Below are 20,393 nucleotides of genomic sequence, written 5' to 3' on the forward strand. Positions count from 1 at the left end.
CACAAGTGTTCCTTGAAAATGGACTACCTCAAAACAGGCTTGCACAGTTTAGAATTGTGCTGCACAAAAAGTAAAAACACTGTATATCTGCTCATGGTGAGATGTTAAAAGCTGTTTAATGCAGCCAGGTTCCTGGGAATTACTACTTAATGAAAACAAATTTAGAGACAAAAGAGCCAGGAAAATCTGACTTTTTATTTCTTAAATACTGTGAAGGAAGAAGGGGGAAATGGTCCCCTGATGATGGAGGGCCATGGAGCAAACAACTAGGGATCTTCAGCAAAGGCCCTGTGGGCATTAGGGAAGCGCTGGGGACTGTAGTTGGGGTCTTCCTGCAGTCGCTTTTGTATATCAGCTCGGAGCTAGAGAGAGAGAGAAAGAGAGAGCAAAGCAGGTTGGAGGGGTACTGGCCAAGCCCTAGAATCCCAGCAAGCACACAAAGCCACCCCTCAGGAGCTAACACGTCCCCACCAGTGCCACACTGTCCGGTAGCCCAATGTGGCGTCACTGAGCCTTCCAGATGCCACTAGGAGAAAGCACTTTAAAACCATCAAGTGGCAGCCCCGGACTGGCCGCCTCTGAAGGGATCCAGAGGGACCGACCCTAGCCCAACCCCTCCCACTAGACCATCCCTATGCTGCTTCAAGGTGGGGGCACCTGCTGCCTGTAGCTCTCCTGAACCTCTGGTGCCTCCAGGTCCCGGCTCAGGCTCTCGGGGCTCGTCAGGGGCCGAGCTCCGGCTGCCTTAGCTGCACGGCTCACGGCCTCTGAGAGAAGCAGCTGGGGGCCCTCACCCTGCATCGTCTGGGGGACAGGGGGTTGAGAGGGAAAAGAGGATCAACGTCAGATCCAATGCCACCACCCAGCTCACCCTTTCCATGAGTCAACCACTGAGTCTCCATGCTAGCGGAGAGAAGGGAAATAATCCACATGCAGGTGGGACAACAGAAATGCCTTCCTAAGTTTGTTTTGGCTCTGGCCAAAACTAGCATTTGAACGTGCTGGACTTGGTCTTTGAAAAAAGAGGGGCAAGATGGGTCAAGCCATCCAGCATTCGCAGCCAGCTAGTCCACAAGAGGAAGCCCACCTTAAGGAAGACGGGCCCTGGTCACCCGGGGATCCAGCAACAGAGGGACGACAGGACTGCTCATGCCAAGGTGTGGCGCAACAACGGGGAGCAAGTCTGAGTCCCAGAAACGTCTCCTCGTCAATTAAATGAGGGGACTGAACTAGGAAGAATTCTTGCCAGCTCGAATTAGTTTGATTCTAAGCACAATATGGGAATTCGGATAAAGAGGGCTCCTCAGGGAAGAGGCAAACCAACCTTGCGTCTCTTGGCAGGCATACCACTGAGGTAGGCATCGCTCAGGGGGGGCTGCGGTTTCACCTTCCGCTGGCTCTGAATGTCCTGCTGGATAATAGGGACCCATTCCTGGGGAGGAAAAGATGACGAGGAAGTAGCAATTCCCACAATTTTCAGCTGCCTCCACCCACCGGATCACCGCCTGACACTCACTGGGGGGACTGCAGCCGCCCAAGGTTCTGTCTCGGCTGCAGCTCCATCCTGTTCGTCTCGGGAGCCCCCCTCAGGAGCAGGAGGTGGACCTCGGGACATGGCCTCTTCTGCTGTTGTTCCGGGGGCTGGGGAAGCGTTCTCCCGCTGGGAGTCAGACAGCAGGGAGATCCAGGCTTCAGAATGCTCGGCCTCCAGCCCTTCCGCCCCAGCCCTCCACGCCACGTTATCTGGCTCCTCAGGCTCTCCCTGGTACCTGAGGCTCAGGGGAAGTTCTCTCTGATCCCTGCACTTCCATTGGCTCCTCAGGAAGTGGCTGTGGAAGTAGACAGAAAAGGGAACAACCCAAAAAGCCCTCTCAGATCTCGCCAGTTCCCCCAAGTCCCCCGACCCCAGAGCCCATCAGGTCCCTTACCTGGGGGGGATCACCAACCCTGCGGACGTATCTGAGGATGGCATCGGGCCCTACAGGCATGTGCTCCAGTACCACCTGAAGCCTCAGCCCCATCATAGTGGTCAGCCAGCTCACCAAGGACGGATTCACTCCACGAGACATGCGACGCTGTGGGCCACAAAGCAGACTTGAACACAAAACCCTCAACCAGCTCTTCAAAGGGATCAAGGCAGTTTGGAGGGGAAAAAATGAAAACTGTAGGAACCCAAAGAGAAAGGAAACCCGAGGAAACAGAAGGCTGGGTGATACTTACAATTCGGCCATTGATAACAGCTGCGAGCTCCATCTGCTGTCCCCCCAAGCAGTGCAGGTTCAGAGCCAGGCATTCAAACAGGCCCTGGTTACACAACTCCAGCAAACGGGCCCCAAACCCACTGTCTGCGGTAAGACATTAGGAAGGAATGCTGGCACCGGACAGCCCTGCACATCCGACATGCCCACCTCACCCTGGGCGAGCCAGTCCCTGACCTGTGCAGTGCATCACGTGAGCAGCAATGCTATTAAATTGCTCTTGGAGAAATTCCAGGTTTGTTCGGATGATATCCACACCTGGCTGAACTTGCACCAAAGACTGACAGACAAGACACACAGAGACCCCCAAATCAGAAACCCTGAGAGACTGGGAGGCATGGAGGAAACAGCTGGAATAGCAGCTAGGCTGACCAGAGCCCAGGAAGGGATGGGAAAGGGTTACTCACAAAACTCTCCCGCACGTATTCCTCCAGCCCTGTGATCAACGTGTGGGTTGCCGTCTATTATGGAGGAAAGAGCACAGGTTTAGAACGAAGCCCCACCCCTCGAGACCGTGCCCCCCCACCCCCCCACTGCAAGCCCAGGGCTTGGGCTTTGGCTGGGGCAGCGGTAGCTTCAGGCCACAGATAAAGTTAGGAAGATGGAACTGAAGGTGAGGAGAAGGACAGCTCTGGGCCCAAGGCTTCATTTACCCGGATGTTACCAGGTGTGGGCTCCTGGCCGCCCAGGTAGTGCTGGTGGAAGAAGGATCGCAGCTGGGGCTGGAGCCGCTGCAGTGGCTGGAAATGCCCATGGAGAAGCATCACCACGTCCACCATGGAAAAGTTCTGGCACAGAAGAGAGAGCAGGGCCCCAAAGAATCCTAGGGACAGGGGCAGAAGTTAGCCGTGACCTTTACCACCCGGCCAACCCGCCAGCCCATTGACCCCATCCCGCCTCGGAAATACCCCTGAACAAACGCCATCTACCTTCCCCTGGCTGCCCCTCCCCAGAGAAGACCAAGGCACCCCGTCTGCTCACCGAGGGCCCCATCAGCCCCAGGCTCGAAGATGTTGCTGGATCCACTAAGGCGTTGTATGAAAGCAGCGATACTCTCACTGCTGCCAGCCCGAGCCCCCAGGGAGCCCAGCAGGGAGCTGAGCACACCCTGCACCACCGAGGTAAAAAACTCCAGCGGCAGGCTCTCCGGACCCAGGCCACCGGGACTCCCTGCGCCACCAGGAGGGGACCCTGGTGGAGGTGCCGTCTGCTGTTCTGGGGCTGGAGGTGGGGGCGGGGGTGGAGGTGGCGGAGCGGGTGGAGCGGCCGTTTGGGTTGCCTGGCCAACAGAAAAGGAACAAAGAACAGAAGATAAGTGAGAATGGGCACAAGGACACAAAATGCCATCAGGAAGGCACAACGGGGTCTGGAAGATGGGGAGCTCTACTCCAGTCTTTGCGCCTCCAAAACAGTCAGAACAGGCCAGATCAAAAAGCATGACACGTGACTATGCTTCTCTAAGCCTCCCTCTCCTCATCTCCAAAGCACAGGGTTCTGGGATTTCCCATCGTGGCAGAGCAGAAACGAATTCTACTAGCATCCATGAGGACGCGGGTTCGATCCCTGGCCTTGCTCAGTGGGTTAAGGGTCTGGTGTTGCCGTGAACTGCGGTGTAGGCTGGCAGCTGCAGCTCCAATTTGGCCCCTAGCCTGGGAAGCTCCATATGCCACAGATGCGGCCTTAAAAAGCACACAAGTAAATAAAACAGAGGGTTCTGCATCAGTAAGTTCCCGGGTTCCTTCCCAGTGGTGATATAAATGGCAACAGAACAACAGTGCACAGGTGGGCTCAGGAAGAGGAAGGGTGAAGTGAGGACGCCAGCCACTCACCTGCAAGAAGTCAGTCATGCCCTGGAGAAAGGCAGGGACACCAGGCATCGCCACGGTGATGGTGGGAGAAGTCATGCCAGGGCCTCCAGCCCCCGGCCCTGCAGGCCCCAGCAGGTTGCCCAGGAGCTGAGAGAACTGAAGATCAGAGGCAGAGGGCTGAGGGGGCGGAGGCTGGGCCGGCCCCCCGGGGGCAGGGCCAGCTGTGGTGGCTGTGTTGGTGGTGCCGGCACTGGCTGACGCGGTGGCAGGGGCTGGAGGCGGAGCCATTCCTGGGGTCCCCTGAGCTGTTGGGACCAAGAGAAAGCTGAAAACTAAAGAACAGGACACCCCAGCAGCTCCATCCTGGTCTTCCCGGGAGGAACACCAAGGACAGAGGAACGTGGCGAGAACTGGGAAGGCGCCAGAGAGACCAGAGAGGGAGCGTGGACTTCAGAGCTGTGGAAATTTCTGCCCTTCGCCATTACATTGCCGCTGGGTAAGAACGAGGACTCACCCACAAGCACAGGCTGCATGAGAAGCTGCCCCACGAGGCCGCTCACCATCTGGGCTAAAGAGGCGTTGGTGCCTAGACCAGCGCCCGGCTGAGGGAGAGAAGGGCAGCTTTCAGTCTTGGCCTCTCCATGCACCACCCACCGCACGGGATTTGCCGTCCACCCTCTTCCCCGTCAGAACTCCCCCAACCCTACTCACCAGAGCCCCCGAGACTGGGGGCCCCCCAGGATGGGAAGGCCGAGACTGCGGAGGGGTGGGCCGGGCAATCACCACCCGGGTCGGAGCTGTCGGGAAGCCTGGCACCTGCTGTCCTGTGGGTGGCAGAGAGGAGAGACTGAAGAGAGCTGAGGACCGCGCCCTTGCCCGCCAGCCAACGATGCCCACCATGTTGGACCAGGCCCCACCTCCCAGGCTTCCCCTTTCAGGTCATTCATTACCTGCGGCCGCAGAGGCAACAGCTGCCACCATGGCCTGATGAGTGATCTGGTGGGCGACGGCGTGCATGAACTCAGGGGGCAGGGAGGGCAGCTGGATGAGGGTGGAGCCTGGGGGGCGGGTCTGATGTAACCTTGAACCTGGACCCCCTTCAACCCACCCACTTGGCCCTACCCCTCTCTGCCCGGAGCTCAGCCTGCTCTGATGCCCTCTCTTACCCAGGGTCTGGCCATGACCAGTGGGTCCTAGGGGGCCAGTGGGGGCGCTCGGAACTCCACCGGGCTGTGTGCCAGAATCTGGGAGGGAGACAGAGAGTGACCCTGAGAGAGGCGAGGCCAGGGCCTAACTGCATCCTCCTGAGACCAGAGAGCCTCAGGCCTCCACTCCCCCGACCAGAAAGCCTGCCTTTCGCTCCATCCAGACAGGGAGGAGGCGCTCCCTTCGCCACGTAGACAGCTCTTCAAGGACCAGCAGTTCTTCCTGCCCCTCCCCACGCATGCCAACTGCGAGAGCTGTGGCTGGTCCCTCTGCAGCCACCACCCGCCCTGGCCTCTTCCTTCCCCACCCCGGTTCCCTTGCGCCTCAGCACCTAGCCCGCCTCCCCCATCACACTGCTCCTCTCCGCCAGCGACAGTTCCTAACTCACCTTGTATGTTCATGTGCATCATAACCACGGGTTCCACGCTCTGGTGGGAAATCCGGATGACCCTCGGGTGGCTGGCGGCCGGGGGGGGAGCCGGCCCTGGTGGGGGAGCCCCCTCAGTTGAAGACTCGACGGTGGTAGAAGAGGGAGCAAGGGATGAGGCCTGCCCAGGACCAGGGGGAGGTGCCTCCGCGTTGGGAGTTGGGGGGGGGCGAGTCCCATTCCCCGTCATGGTCACAGTGGTCCCCACGTTGATCTGGAGGACACGGAGAGATGGGGCAGAAGTGAGAAAAACACCAGAGCCTAACTTGGAGCACCCAACGCTCTACTCCTAAAGCCTCCTCCATCCCACGACACCCCATGTTTCCCAAGTCTGCTCCCCTTCTAAACTCCTTCAAGCCGGACAGCTGCCCTGGGTCATCCCACCAATAGCCCTCCTCTCCCTCAGGCTCCCCGTGACCCACCTGGATGGGGATGGCTGCCTGCTGGAGCACCATGGGGGTGGTGTAGTGAGACATGGGCCGGACCACATGCAGGTGCCGAGGCGGCGCACAGGCCAGGTTGCAGCGCAGGTCAGACAGCGCCACAAAGGTGTTGCCCAGCAGCCGCAGGCTCTCTCCCACCAAGTTGATCAAGCGCTGGTCCTCTTCGCGGCCCTCTTGCTGTGTTCCCCGGGGGCCAAACACAGAAAGGCAGAAAGCATCAGGCTGGACTCCACCTCGCTAAGAAAAACCCCATCTTCTCAAGACCGTCATGTCTTCTCCACCTGCTGGTACAGCCTCGGGAGATTCTATACAGACCGAATCTTTGCAAGTACACTCTATTCTGTGCCTGTAATTCCCTATTAAAGTCAGTCCCATAATGAATCAGTAAGTCATCGTCCGCTAACCGCCCTTACTTTATAAAAAACTTCCTAAGTGACTCACTTAGGGGATCAAGAGGGCCCAGAGCCAGCGGCTATCATCAAGAGCATCACGCTCTCTGTCAGGCAGGAGAAGAGCACCAACTTATCTCCAAATCTAGACAAAAACTGTTCTGTCAAAGACACTGTCTTTGAGGGAGGAAGGGGAGATGTGCACCCCACTCTGCTCCATCTGGGGAGCACAGCGCGGGGTTGGGGGGGGGGTCCTCACGTTGTTGTTGTAGTCCGTGGTGGCAGCGGCGCCCAGAACCTCATAGTAGCGCTGCAGGAAGGGCTGGAGGCGGCTCTCAAGCCGCTGGAGCTCCTGAAGCACCTCGACGTACTCCGCAGGGGAAGGGTGGCTGTGGGTAACCCCCAAGAGGCGGGGAGCCAGGGCTCCGCTCAGATTCCCAACCTCACCACATCTGCCCTCTCTTTTCCCAGCCTCCCAGGCTCCTGGCCCAATCCGTCCCCGAACCAGCAGAGCTTCTGCTCTTTAACCCCACCCAGGGAAGACGGGGAGAGGAACATAAACTACCGTCAGCCCGTGCACCCCACAACCTGCACCCATGACAGCAAAAAGATGAACTCTAATGAACAGACAGGGCCGGTGTGAACCCAGGGGAGAGAATCTTAATCGGGCTCAGGAAGCCCCATTCGGAAGTCCCTGCCCCAGGGAGAGCAGTGCTCCTGGCTCAGCAGCCAGTCCTAACCTCGTTCACCTCCTCCGGAGCCCCTCCCTGCCCCCAACACTCATCTACAAGGAAGGCCTCCAAGCAACACTTTCTCTCCCACCAGACCTTCCCCGGACCTCATGGGTCACTCAGCATCCCCACCCCACGCCCACCCCAAGGGCCCCCCACTGCAGGCTCTCACTTGGGTGCATTTGTCTCTGGCGCAGGTGTTGGGCCCGCTGGGGCTGGGCCAGAAGGACTGAGCCCCGGGCTCTGGGCAGAGGCCCGCTCCTCCACTTCTTCTGCCGCCATGGGCTCCCGGGGAGGCACTTCGCTTTCGACGGATTCTGATGTTTGAGAGCTCAAGGCTACCGGCTCCGGGGCGACAGTTGGCATCTGCGAGGGTGGCTGACTGTGCTGTGCTTGGGACCCCCCGCGGCACTGAAGGTCAGGGGAGAGTCAGGACAAGGACACCCAAGACAGGATGAGACCGTGGCAGAGGATTACTCAGGTCAAAGCAGATGGAGTGGAGAAATTGCACTGACTAGCTAGGTTCCCTGAAGCCAGAGCTCTGCACCTGTCTGACTGACTCCCCAGTGACCAGTGTAAGACACAGACAGACTACGCAAGTGATAAATATCTGTATTGCTCATAAACAAGTTGCTAACAAAAAGCAGCAGTGGTGTTTCCTAACCTCCACGAGGAGAAGGCATCACTGGTTGCAGGCACAACACAAACTAATAAAGTTAGGCTATCCCAGTGTCAAGTATGATGATTTACAAACACAAAAGCATAGAATCTTTTTTTTTTTTTTGTCTTTTTGCCATTTCTTGGGCTGCTCCCGTGGCATATGGAGGTTCCCAGGCTAGGGGTTGAATCGGAGCTGTAGCCGCCGGCCTACACCAGAGCCACAGCAACACAGGATCCGAGCTGCGTCTGCAACCTACACCACAGCTCACGGCAACACCGGATCCTTAACCCATTGAGCAAGGCCAGGGATCGAACCGGCAACCTCATGGTTCCTAGTTGGATTCGTTAACCACTGAGCCACGACAGGAACTCCAAAAGCATGGAATCTTTAATTGAAAAGAGCTGCTGTGAAAGTCCTCTGACGACTCTGCAACAAATGATCCAGATACCAGGCACTTAAAAGGATCAGCAGAATCGAGACAGCCTCGCAAAAATACTTTTTCTGCCCGAGAGAATGAAGGTCACAGAGAAGAGACTCGATTAGGAAGCGAGGGCCAGTCACGCCCTCATCCCTAGGCTGAGAGAAAAGGCTGGGAGGCTGGGGGAGACAGACAGAAAGCCTTGCCCGCTTACCTCCATCCGGGACAGTAAGGTCTGTATGTCCCTGATCATGTGCTGAGCCATCACCAGCCGGACTCGGGGCTCACTCTACCGCAAGAGACGAAAAATCAGGGCAGATCTGAGATAAAGCCATGAGCTCCACCGCCTATTAAACCAGGTCCCAGCTATCTCCTCAGCCAGACCCCCCCACCCACCTCATGGCCTCCTTCTCCCAGATCCCCTTCCCTGACCCTCCCAGGCCCCATGATACCTGAATCGGGGCCTGTTCCATGTTGATGTGAACATCCACAGCAGAGCCGTCACTCTGGGGAAAGGGTAAGGGAAGTTGCTCTGGGAGAAGCCAAATACTAAGGCCCCCACACTTCCAACTGCTTCTCTGGAGCCCACCCCCTATCTCCTCACAGAAGAGGCCATTATCAGACCACAGGATCTTCCAAACCCCCTCTAGAGACAGACACACCTGTCTTAGGAGCTCTTGGCTGCTACCACAACCAAAACTACCCTCCCTCACAAAAACCCTCCCATGTGGAACACAAGCTTACCGGAAGATTGAAGGTTCCAACCATGACATAGCTGTTGGCATTCCGGTCATGCACGGAGGCCCCAGGCCCCCGAGTACCAGGTGGGGGTCCCCCACCATGGGTGGCTGAGGCAGACCCTGTTCCAGAAGATGCCCCTGAAGGGAGCTGAGTCTGAGGAGGAGCCCGTTCCACAAGGTGGATAACTTTTCCTCCAACATCTGCAGAAAAACAAACAAACAAGATACACACAAAAACATATGATCAGGTAAACCCATGGCCTCAGCCCATCACTCTGGACAGCAGCCTCATCCTCTGAACTGCCTCCCCCGCCCCCTTACTGTATTCCTGGAGCTTCTTATCATCCTGCAGAACACGGCCCTGGTAGATAAGCCGTTGTTTCTCAGAAGGGATGCTGACAGAGGCAGCAATGTGCTCCTTAAACTCCTTTACATTCATCTATAAGGAAGAGGAGACATGAATAAGAATCACGGAATGGAAAAAAAAAAAGGACGGAGAAGGGACAACTGACCTGTGAGGGGTAAAAACCATCCCATCATCAAATCACTACCAATCTGTCTGGTTTTTTTTTTTTTTAAATTTTCTTCATCTTTTTTTTTCCTTTTAGGACCGCACTCACAGCATATGGAAGTTCCCGGGTTAGGGGTGGCATCGGAGTTGCAGCTTCTGGCCACAGCCACAGCCACAGCCACAGCCATGCTGGATACAAGCTGGATCTGTGACCTACACTACAGCTCACGGCAACGGCAACGCCAGATCCTTAACCCACTGAGCCAGGCCAGGGATTGAACCCTCATCCTCATGGATACTAGTCTGGTTCATAGGCTGCTGAGCCACAACGGGAACTCCCAATTTGTCTTAATTGTGAGGTAATCATTGTGCAAAGCCCTGAACTAAGGCAACATTTGTCAAAACACAGACATTAAACATATAAAACTCCAGGTTATGGACCTAAGAGAAAAATTACAGGGCTGATAAAGAGAAAAGCCCATGGACATTCCCTTCTGTCCTTGACTTCCAAAAGAATGTGTCTGTCTAAAGATACCAGTGACCCCCTCCTCAAGCACAAAATGATACAACTCTGTACTCTCAAAGATAAAACAATGACAAAGACACCGTGGTGAAGAATCTAGTTAAGGAAAGAAGACTCAAGCAAGAAAAAAGAAAAAGGAGCAAAACGGAAAAACATTTTTCCTAACTAGACAACTAACTCCACTTGGGAAGTACCAAACTATTTACATACCCAATCACAAAAGCCTATAGAGTTTCCCTAAATACATGTTTTAAAACTATGGGTCAACCCCCTCATGATCTTTTCTACAACTATTAGAGAAGTAATGCCACAGACAGCTGTGTCCATGACATCAAACTCAAAAGATTCAAATTACATCATAAATATCAGTAATTCCACTCAACATTCTATTAGGACTCCACCTGCATTAAAGGACCCCAATTCTATTCTTTAAAAACACAGTACAGGCCTTGCCAATTTTTCTTCTTAAGACACACTTGCATTTTAGGTTCTGTTCAAAGGACAGGAACCATGTCTGTCCCTTTGAGCTGGGGTTCACTCATGATGTTGGCAGAGATTCCTCCTTCCTTCTTTCCTTCTACATTGAGTTTTACTGAGGTAAAAGAAAGCAGAAGAAAATCTGCCTCACACAACAGAAAGCATACACCAAACGTTCTGGCTACAATATTAACAAAAAAAAATCAATGAAAGAAAATCAGAAGACCAGAAGATAAGACTCTTATCTCAGAAAAAGGAACCTACAAAAAGAGTTAATAGGTGTCTTCCAGAAGTACTGGGGTCTCACCTGGGCCCCCACAATAAAGGTCCGGGTCTGAGAGTCCAGGGTCTTCACCAGCACCTCCAGGCTTTCAGGCTCTTCCATAGTGGTACTGGTACTATCATTGGGCTCCATGGCCGACAGCTCTCTAAGGAAGAATGGAGGGAGGGAGGCCCGCTGTCGCCCAGAGCAGATTTTTATATACCCGGAAGCCACCCCGGCCAGAGACTCCGCCCCCACACCTGAAGAGTTTCTCTCACACAAGCACACACTCTCACACCCGCCCCCAGCCCCTTTCTGATTCCGGGGCACAGAGAGAGAAACACAAAGGGCAAGAGATCGACGGCACAGGGAGGTGGAGGACGGGAGGTGGGAGGGGCTCCACGATGCCAATCACAATAAAGGAGGGCCAGTCTGGCTAGGAAACAGGGAAGGAAACACAGGACCAGTGTCATCACCGGTCGCGATAGGATAAGGGCCCGAGAAGTCGTCAAGCCCAGGGACAACGCGAGAGCGAGGGTCGCGCCACTCTGCGGAGAAAGTGGTTTCGCGCACGCGCGCCACGCCACGCCCGTCGAACCCGCTTAAGTCACGACGGACTCGAGATAATGGACACTCACAGGGGGCCAGAACTGCTAGCTGACTGCCCCCCTCTTCTACCTTCCCTCGGTGCTCTAGCAGAGCGGCGCAACCAACACACACACACACACACACCCACACACACACCACACACACCCACTCACACTCCTCCACCCGCGGCTCCGCCCCCGACTTCCCCACGGTACCGTCACTTCCGGTCTCCCCCAACCTGCCACCGACGGTCACTTCCGTTTCCCCGATAGTATTTGGGGATCGCGAGGCGGTACTTCCGGCTCCCCCAGGTCCCCAAGCTTTACTTTTGTAGGGCACGAAGATTAAGTTATCAGCCCCAAACTGAGTTCCTGGGGGCGAGACGGGCCGGGGCCGGCCTAGATGGGAGGGAGCCGAGCACCCCGAAGAGCCGCCGCCGCCACCGTCTCCCGGGGTACCTCACTGCGCCTGCGTGCGTCGCACTACGCATGCGTACACACTTCGGCACCGCCCCACCCCCTCCGGCCCTGTTCATTTCTCCTGTGCGCGCGCGCTTAAGCAGTAGGGGGTTGTGGTGGCCGCTATAAATGCCTGAAGAAAAAAATTACAAAGTGAGACTCTTCGACTGCCTCGAGGGGGGTTTTGAACAGTTGTATGGAGTTTGGAATCTGGAGCCTGAGAGTTGTGCCTCGCTAATTTACGTTAAAGTTTTGGCCTGCAGAGAAGTTGAGGCGGCACTGACCAGGCCACCTAGAATTCTGTCAGCCTCTCACAATCGCTCTCGCTGCGCCGCTCCTTCGGCGCCTCCGGAAGTCACCCTTTCCATAGGCGGTTGGAGGTGGTTCTCGAGCTGACTTTCCTGCGGTGGCGTCGTTGGGCCTGACCTCGGTGGGCCTGACCTCGGTTTTGCCCGTGGGCGTTTTGTGGAGCGTGGGCGCCATGTTCCTTCCCGCGGTGTGCGGCCGCGGGGGGACATTATCATGTTTTGGAAAGGTTGAGGATTTACTACCTTTCAGGACGTTTGTTTATAAAAAAGGACGCCTCCGAGATTGGGAATTGGGAGCAAATGGAGTCAGACTGGACTGAAACGCAAGACTCTAACCTTGGGGAATTGAAAGGGCCGCCTAATGGCTTCTGCAGGCCTGAGGTCTGGGGGGTTACCGTCCCCTCTGCTCTCCCCCCTTCCCCCCGCCCCTTGGGCAAGGGCCTCGTTTCCGCGGTGCTGCCGAGGTCCCTGTCTCCAGTGCCCAACCTTTCTGGGCTTCATATTATACCCATCTCAGTACTGTTTGAGTTAAGAGTTATAAGGAGGACCTGTTTAGTGAGCGCCTAGTCTATGTCAGCCAGTTTGCTGAGGGTTTCACATATTGTCATACATAAAAGCTTTTCAAAATCTGAGCTAGTTATTACACACGTTTTATTGGTGAGTGCTCCTAGGGGAATGTAAGTGGCAGAACCGACCAAATCCAGGCCTACCAGACTCCCAAGCAGTTATACTTTACTCCCCCAATAACTTGTGTCTAATTTTTTATTATAAAAAATGTGAAACATTACCCCAAACAGTGTAATGAACCGTCATATACCCACCCAAATTTTGTTCTTTTAACCAAATCACAAGCCTATAGCAGTCCATGGGTTATAAATAATCTATAAAAGAAGTCTCATTAACTGCTCTCATTGTAATAACTAGCTCAGATGTGGAAAGGCTTTTATATATGACACTTGGCACTACCCAATGACTGCCTCTTGACGATTCTTTCCTTGCCTCTTATTATTTGAGAACTTAATTCCCCCCCAGAGACTATAAAGTGCTTTACAAACATTACTATTAATTATAGCGAATGTTTACTTTGGACTTAGAATGTGCAGGCCTTCGCTAAGGGCTTTATCTGCATTAGCTCTTTTAATCCTATAAGATTAATGATTTGCTCAATTTACAGATAAAAAACAGGCATAAAGATTAACAAAATTGTCAAAGATCTATAAGTAACAGAAATTAGAGTTTGGACCCACTCTGTCTGACACCACTGTCCATTCTTTTTAAGCACTAGATTATGTGGCCTCTTACCTGTAGTAATAAACAGTGAGTGAATGAATTAATGTGTCAGCAAACTTTGGGGGGGGCATAATATTGTTTCCCCAATAATAACTTAAGAGAGAAAGCCTCCCATCCACCATGCTCCAGCACCCAGTTCACACCTGTTCTAAAGCACTTACCAGATTGTACTGCAATAATTTGTTTAGATATCTAGTTTTCCTTAGACTGACATCTTTAAGGCCAGGGACTGTGTCTTACTCATTTTTATGTTCCCAGGGCTTAGCCAGTTCCTGACAAGCAGATGGAACTCAAAAATAGTTTGCTAAGTGAATGGATGAAAGACTCAAATCCGACTCTTCAATACTGCACAGCCCAGCAAATAGCCAGCTCAGATGTGGGTTGAAACAGCACAAGCTTCTACTGGAGGGCTCAGCTCTCCTTATAACTCCTCAGAGACCCTAGATATGCCACGATGTATTGTGGAGTGGCTGCATTTAGAAGAGGGGGAGGAAAGCCCAAACACTGTTAGTAATCCAGGCTTGGGGTGGAAAACAAGGTTGAAGTTACTCATTAGCAGGTGAAAGGGTCAAGGGTCGAGGCAAGGGGGCTGGAAGCATAGTGGACTGAGCAGCTAGTGGGGGAGAACAGTTAAGGCACCAGCCACTCCACGCGGAGCACCAGTTCCCTCTTGCCTGAAGATGTTCCACCAGATTTGGGCAGCTCTACTCTACCTCTATGGCATTCTCCTTAACTCCATCTACCAGTGCCCTGAGCACAGTCAACTGACAACTGGAGGAGTGGATGGGAAAGAGGTATGAACTAAGAATTTGGGAAGCTTTGCAGGGGGCAGTGGTGGGGTGGCTCCGAGGGAAGAGGGTGAGTGGCTTAGAATGACTAGAAAGGAAGGGAGGAAGAGGGTGTGAGTGTTGTGATGAAAGCAAGAACATTGAAAAAACATTAGTACTGTGGCCATCAATGGGAAGACAAGGTAGAATTGGGGGGTGGGGTTTACTGAGGAGGGACAAAGAAGAAAAGTCACTGAATGGATCTGACCCCCCCCCCCCAAATTGGAAAAAGGCAGCCCTAAGTATTGCCATCCTGACTGATGAAGAGGTTGGATGGATTCTGTAGTGAGACCCACCTTCTGCTCCCCTCATCTCCAGTTCCCAGAGCCCCACCTGGGCCAGTGGTACTTTATCGCAGGGGCAGCTCCAACCAAGGAGGAGTTGGCGACTTTTGACCCTGTGGACAACATTGTCTTCAACATGGCTGCAGGCTCTGTTCCCATGCAGCTCCAGCTTCGAGCTACCATCCGCACGTGAGTGGTGAGGAGGCAGAGGTGCAATCTGCCCAAAGTATGAATGCTCTCCCACAAAGAGCTGGGCTCTTTGGCATATCCATTATTCCTTAGCTCACTGAGTTCAACAGCTTCATTAGCTTCCCTCTGGAGAGAGATGTATCTAACCATACCTTAGCTTGAAACCCAAGGGGACCTGGGCTTCAAGAAGAAATAAGGAGTTCCCATTGTGGCTCAGTGGTTAATGAACCTGACTAGCATCCGTGAGGACATGGGTTCAATCCCTGGCCTTGCTCAGTGGGTTAAGGATCCGGCATTTCTGTGAGCTGTGGTTTAGCTTGCAGATGTGGGTCAGATCCTGCGTTGCTGTGGCTGTGGCGTAGGCTGGCGGCTGTAGCTCAGATTTGACCCTTAGCCGGGGAACCTCCATGTGCCATGGGTGTGGCCCTAAAAAGACAAAAGACCAAAAAAAGAAGATGGAATAGGAGTTCCCGCTGTGGCAGAGTGGGTTAAGAATCTGAGCAGCAGCTTGAGTCACTGCAGGGGCAAAGGTGTGATCCCTGGCTCAGCATAGTAGGGTAAGGATCTGGAGTTGGCACAGCTGTGGCCTAAGTAGCAGCTGTGGCTTGGACTCAGTCCCTAGCCTGGGAACTTCCATATGCTGCAGGTGTGGCCACAAAAAAATAAATAAATAAAAACAATAAGATAAAGGTAGAAGCTGGTACTGAGTGGTTGAGATGTCACTCAGTCTTTCCTCCTTGCCACCACCACCTCTACAGGAAAAATGGGCTCTGTGTGCCCCGGAAATGGATCTACCGCCTGTCTGAGGGAAACACAGATCTCAGAACAGAAGGTTGGTTCTCTCCAGCCCTCATTCTCCCCAAGCCCCGCTGCGCTCACTTGGTTTTGCATCTCTGTTCTCACATTTCCCTCCGCCCACCCACAGGCCGCCCTGACATGAAGACCAAGCTCTTCTCTAGCACATGCCCAGGTGGAATCATGCTGAAAGAGACAGGCCAGGGTTACCAGCGCTTCCTCCTCTACAGTGAGTGGGGGTGCCAAGCAGGGAGGGTTGGGGGGAAACACGGGGCTATGCCCGCAGGAGAGCTCCCTTCCCTGGGCCCTGTAATGTCATCCCAGAAAGGGCTGGGTGCTTCCATGAGATCCCTGGTGAGGGATCGCTGCCCTTCCAGATCGCTCACCACACCCTCCTGAGAAGTGTGTGGAGGAGTTCCAGTCCCTGACCTCCTGCCTGGACTTTAAGGCCTTCTTACTGACTCCCAGGAATCAAGGTGAGGGGGTAAAGTCTCACAGACAACTAGGACTCACCATGTCTTCTGCAAGTGTTGGGTGAAAGGGACTCAAATGATGTCACTAGAGGGCATGGCCAAAGGCTGACATCATCAGACTGGCTGTGCTGACACCTCCATTTGTGTCAAAGACTGTGATGGCACCAGAGGGAGCCAGGATGGGGTTGGGGCTACTCAGAAGTTTCTGAGTTGGCAGTGGATAAAGGGGGCAGAGAGTCAGTTGGGGACAGATGTCTGCAGGGAAAAGGTCTCAGAGACCCTTCTCTGACATGAGGAAATGAGGGATTATGTTCTTCCTCATCCCATTACCACAGTCTTGTTCTCTCCCTGGGTCTTCTTCCTTTCCATCCTCTCCTTTTCTCCCTCCTCCCACCAGAGGCCTGCGAGCTGTCTAGTAACTGACCAATGGCTTCATCTGTGCTCCCAGATGGATACAGTGGAAGCTGAGATTGTGGGGTCGGGGGGAAAAGCTGGAGAATCCCAAATCCCTTACAAGAGTAATAAAGATGATTTTTCAATCCTCATCCCACTTGGAGGTTTGTTTCCAGACATTGGTCGCACTCCCCCCAGTTCAGTACGCCCCCTGGACCATCTACCGCCTACCCCCGCAGCCGCACGGCGTCAGGAAGGACACTAAGTGGCAGTAACTCTCACTTTGTAGTGGTATATTTAGGATTTGATGTGAAACAGTTGTTTATTGCTGAGTGAGCAGACCCCTAACCCCTCAGTGGGGTCTGCAAACTCCAGTGCTCCCCACACCACCTGTCTGAGCTGCCAGCCTCTCTGAGCTGGCCCTCTTGCCAACACTGTCTGCACCATCCCCACTCCCTATGGCTCCTGAACACCCAGATCCTCCCTATAGGCTCCCCACCACCTGTGGGACCCCGTCCAGACCCCAATCCACCCACCTGGCAATGCCACTCTTCCCAAGATGGCACAGATCCCAGGATCCAAGAGATCCCTTGAGTCTCCCAACCACTCTCTTACCCCACCCAGAGGTCTGTCTGTCCTGCCTCTGGTCTCCTCCCCCCTGGAGTTTTGAAAAGGTAGAGAAGATCCTTTAGTCTTTATTCTCCACCACCACACTTTTTTTTTTTTTTTTTTTTTTTTTTTTTGCTTTTAAAAAGTGGAGGTGGAAAAGAAACTGGAAATGGGAGAAATGTAAAAGCAAAAATTAATAGCTGGTGAATTCAAGGGCAATGCCCCCACTGCCCATAAACAGAGACACCCTAAACAGCTCTCCTGTGTGTGAAGGGGGGCACCATGCCCTCATACTCTGGGGTTTCTGCCCCATCCCTGAGGTCCCTGTGCCCACAACCTGGACCATGCTCCCACTACTCTGTCTTCACCCTCACTCCCACCTTACTGAAGGCGGGTGGGCCCCTGGCTCATACCCTACCCCACGGTCACAGCCCCTTTCCTGGGTCTTCTCTCTGCTCCTCACCCTCCCTCCCCAATTTCTCACCCTCCAAGTCAGTGGCCACTTCATCCCCACTAGGATCCCGGAGGCTGACAGCCAGCACCAGGGCCTGGAGAAGACCAAAGAGGCAGGCAAAGTGCAGGGGGTGGGCGGTAAGGAGGCTCAGCACAGCATGGAGCCCGTGCAGGGCAGCCAGGAAGGACAGTAGCCCATGCAGCCAGAGGCCCAGTGGTCCACGCAGGCCCAACGCGTCCAAGGCTGCCCGCAGTGGCCTTGAGCACAGCCCCAGCAGGGCAGAGGCTAGCAGCTCTAGCAGATGCAGTGTCAGGTTGGTGGAGATCTGCAGACTCTCCTCTGGGCCCACCAGGTACTGGGAGGGAGCCCCTGCTCCCCCGCCTGTTTCCCCCCGAAGCCAGCCCAGCAGCTTCTGACGCCGGCCAGGCTTCTCCACGGGGGCTTCAGGCCCAGGAGGGCTCAGTCCTCCTTCAGGGGACACTCCGGGTTTCCTGGTGCCATCTGAGTCCACAGGATCCCATCCTGGTTTGACAGTGGCCTCTCCAGCCTCCAGTCGCTCAGACTCCTGAGTGCCAGAGACATTCTTGTCCCACTGGAGAGGATCCATTCTTCTGCACCGCAGCTGCTCAACTTGGGACTCCCTGCTTGGTTCTGGACCAGCCCCAGGGCTCTTCTGTACACCTGAGTCCTTGGTCTTGGGAGGCCCCAGATCGCCCATGTTTTCTGGGGCACTATCCCAGTCACTCCCTGAATTCTCAGAGGAGCTGTCCATCTGTCTGGGTTCTGGGGCGGGCAAGTCAGGCTTCTCTGATTTCCGGCGGCCCCAGGGGCGAGGTAGCCAGCCACCAAGTCGTCGCAGGAACATGGTTGGGGTGCGTAATTAGCCCCCAAATTCTGGGGCTGCTTCCTGGCACTGCTTAGACTCTCAGGTTTGGAGGCTGAGTGTTTCCTCAGAAGCCAGACTCCGTTCAGGATCAGAAGAACAGGTATCTGCTTGGTGAGTCCTACTCAATTCAGAAATGGCTCACCATTTCTCCGGGTGGTCATGCAGCCTCAAGTGTGGCAGGTGGCTTGTTTCCTTTTCAGTTTTGAGGTAAAAGGAGGTATTTCCAAGTTCATTCACCACCACCCCCAACAAATTCCAAGTCTCAGGATCTGACAAAGCCTGGGTCACCCTCACAGGGTCCTCCCTGTTTTCCAGGTTTCTTTCCCAGCAGGCAGCACCCCAAGTTTCACTCACCAAGGCCACGCCCCAAGGTGCCCCAGAAACTGGGGAGGTGGTGCTCCATCCAAGAAGGAAAGAAAGAAGGTGGCCCCGGGTCGTAGGTGCTCCTGACCTGAGGAGTCCTGAACTGTTGCCCTAAGGGAGCGCAGGAAGAAGTCTCCTATTAGATGGGTAGGGGGAGAGCTATCCGGCAAACTCCAGCCAGCAACGTTCGTCCCTTGACTCAGAGGGCTGTGAACCCTATAAAGTGGCCCCACTGGCCCCGGAGCACGCAGCTGAGACTCGGCCTCTGCAAGGTCAGGCCGGAAATGTCCACGGAGATCCCGATCGAGAGGCAAAGCGCGGACCTGCTTGGGAAGCCAGGCGTCCGGACGCTGCTGCCCCTCCAGGGCCCAGGGTCGCGGTCGCGGCCTCGCGGAGCCGCCCGGGAGCCGCAGAGCCCGGAAGCAGCTGCTCGGGGAGCAGAGGGCCAGGCGGGGGCGGAGCCCACAGCTCGGGGGGCGGACCCTGCCGGCCGACCGCCCCCCGCCCTGGCGCGGCTTGTGCGCGCCATCAGTGTGCACCGGGCTGTAGCGCGGGGCGCAGAACTGACACGGCTTGGGGCTCGAGTTTGGGAATAAACCCGGCCTCCCTTCTTTGTCCCCTCGATGCCCCCAGTGTTCCCCTAAGCTCACCTGCCCTTTCTAGCCAGCCTTTGGGTTCTTCTCCGCCTTCCACACTACTCCTCTTCTTGTTAATGATTTTGTGAAAGGCTTTTCTGGAAAAGAAAGCTAGGAGGGGGTAGGCTTGGGACTTCAGGAGCCCTTCCTTACTCCTCCCTGCAGATTTTACCTCTTGAATTTGACAACAACGAGCTCTTCATGTGCCTGGAACCTGGTATCTGCAGCAGGAGGAGCAGGAGAGGAAGTGTGGGAGAGACAAGTGTAGACAAATAGTGTATACTTCTTGCCCTCGGAGTTTTCAGGTATGGAAATGAAGAACCTTGGCTTAAAGTGCAGATTTGGGAAGCCAGAGTTCTGGTCCCAGTTCAGCTAATAGCCCAGAAGCTGCATCTTAGACCCTCTGATCACACTGGCTTCTTCTTGTAAGACGCTATCCACTCTCATCACCCCGGGCCTTTCCTGACTTCCCCTACCACCAAGCATTTTATTTGATCACATCCTGTCTCTTCCTCCAACTGCAGGCAACCCGAAGATGAGGAATGCCTGTTATTTTCTTTTTTTGGGGCTGCACCTGTGGCCATGTGGCTATGGAAGCTTCTGGGCTAGGGATTGATTCTGAGCCGCAGCTGCGACCTATGCCTCAGCTGCAACCTATGCCTCAGCTATCTACGGCAACACTAGACCTTTAACCCACAGTGGGAACTCCAGAATGCCTATTTCTATTCTTAGCATATAGATAGTATGCTAACTTGTGAAATCAGTGATTGAATTGGCTGGAGTGAGCAGGGGACACTTTCTGGGGGAGGTCAGACTTGCAGAGATGGGTAATTCCTAGTTGAGCGAGTGAAAAACAGGTGGGGCACTCCAGGCAGTGCTGGGACTAGAAGTGAACCAGACTGGCAGGGAGGTGACCCCAACATGCTACCCAGAGGAGCTGCCTCTTCCGGCTCAGGATTTCATGTGGCTCCCTGCAAAAGCTTCCAG

The 20,393-nt window shown here is 54.6% G+C and overlaps 3 protein-coding genes across 52 annotated transcripts; 1 reads left to right on the plus strand and 2 right to left on the minus strand.

Moving 5' to 3' along the window:
* Positions 1-175: 175 nt before the first annotated feature.
* BAG6 (BAG cochaperone 6) lies at positions 176-11,942 on the minus strand. Of its 50 annotated transcripts, none has more exons than XM_084966211.1 (26): positions 11,681-11,903; positions 10,900-11,020; positions 9,403-9,520; positions 9,086-9,282; positions 8,794-8,847; positions 8,556-8,630; positions 7,435-7,673; positions 6,791-6,920; positions 6,122-6,319; positions 5,661-5,913; positions 5,233-5,310; positions 5,017-5,124; positions 4,778-4,890; positions 4,581-4,668; positions 4,088-4,371; positions 3,240-3,537; positions 2,912-3,081; positions 2,666-2,719; positions 2,436-2,538; positions 2,221-2,345; positions 1,929-2,075; positions 1,770-1,829; positions 1,517-1,660; positions 1,325-1,432; positions 658-804; positions 176-362 (listed from the first exon to the last, which is right to left on the minus strand). In XM_084966211.1, the coding sequence occupies exons 2-26, from the start codon at positions 11,005-11,007 to the stop codon at positions 267-269; spliced, it is 3,495 nt and encodes a 1,164-aa protein (XP_084822337.1). In that variant the 5' UTR covers positions 11,008-11,020; positions 11,681-11,903; the 3' UTR covers positions 176-266.
* A 2,185-nt stretch (positions 11,943-14,127) lies between these two features.
* APOM (apolipoprotein M) lies at positions 14,128-16,611 on the plus strand. The gene is given in 6 exon segments (NM_001040640.1): positions 14,128-14,292; positions 14,644-14,798; positions 15,557-15,630; positions 15,724-15,822; positions 15,971-16,069; positions 16,464-16,611. Coding segments are annotated over 6 exon segments (567 nt in total). The 5' UTR covers positions 14,128-14,178; the 3' UTR covers positions 16,490-16,611.
* A 574-nt stretch (positions 16,612-17,185) lies between these two features.
* C7H6orf47 (chromosome 7 C6orf47 homolog) lies at positions 17,186-18,635 on the minus strand. The gene is given in 1 exon segment (NM_001244686.1): positions 17,186-18,635. A coding segment is annotated over 1 exon segment (894 nt). The 5' UTR covers positions 18,388-18,635; the 3' UTR covers positions 17,186-17,493.
* Positions 18,636-20,393: the final 1,758 nt, after the last annotated feature.

Source organism: Sus scrofa, chromosome 7 (assembly GCF_054392235.1).
Source record: "Sus scrofa isolate SSC_HxYL_T2T_F1_AM1 chromosome 7, Sscrofa_HxYL_maternal_Yorkshire_Landrace_v2.0, whole genome shotgun sequence".
In the NCBI taxonomy this organism is placed as follows: Eukaryota; Metazoa; Chordata; class Mammalia; order Artiodactyla; family Suidae; genus Sus; species Sus scrofa.

Coding starts and splice junctions, on each gene's coding strand:
- BAG6 (XM_084966211.1), bottom strand. CDS start 11,007: ATGGAGCCCAATGATAGTACCAGTACCACTATGGAAGAGCCTGAAAGC. Junction 8,631..8,793: donor TGGAACAGGCCCCGATTCAG/GTATCATGGGGC, acceptor CTCTTGCGGTAG/AGTGAGCCCCGAGTCCGGCT. Junction 2,539..2,665: donor AATACGTGCGGGAGAGTTTT/GTGAGTAACCCT, acceptor CTTGTCTGTCAG/TCTTTGGTGCAAGTTCAGCC.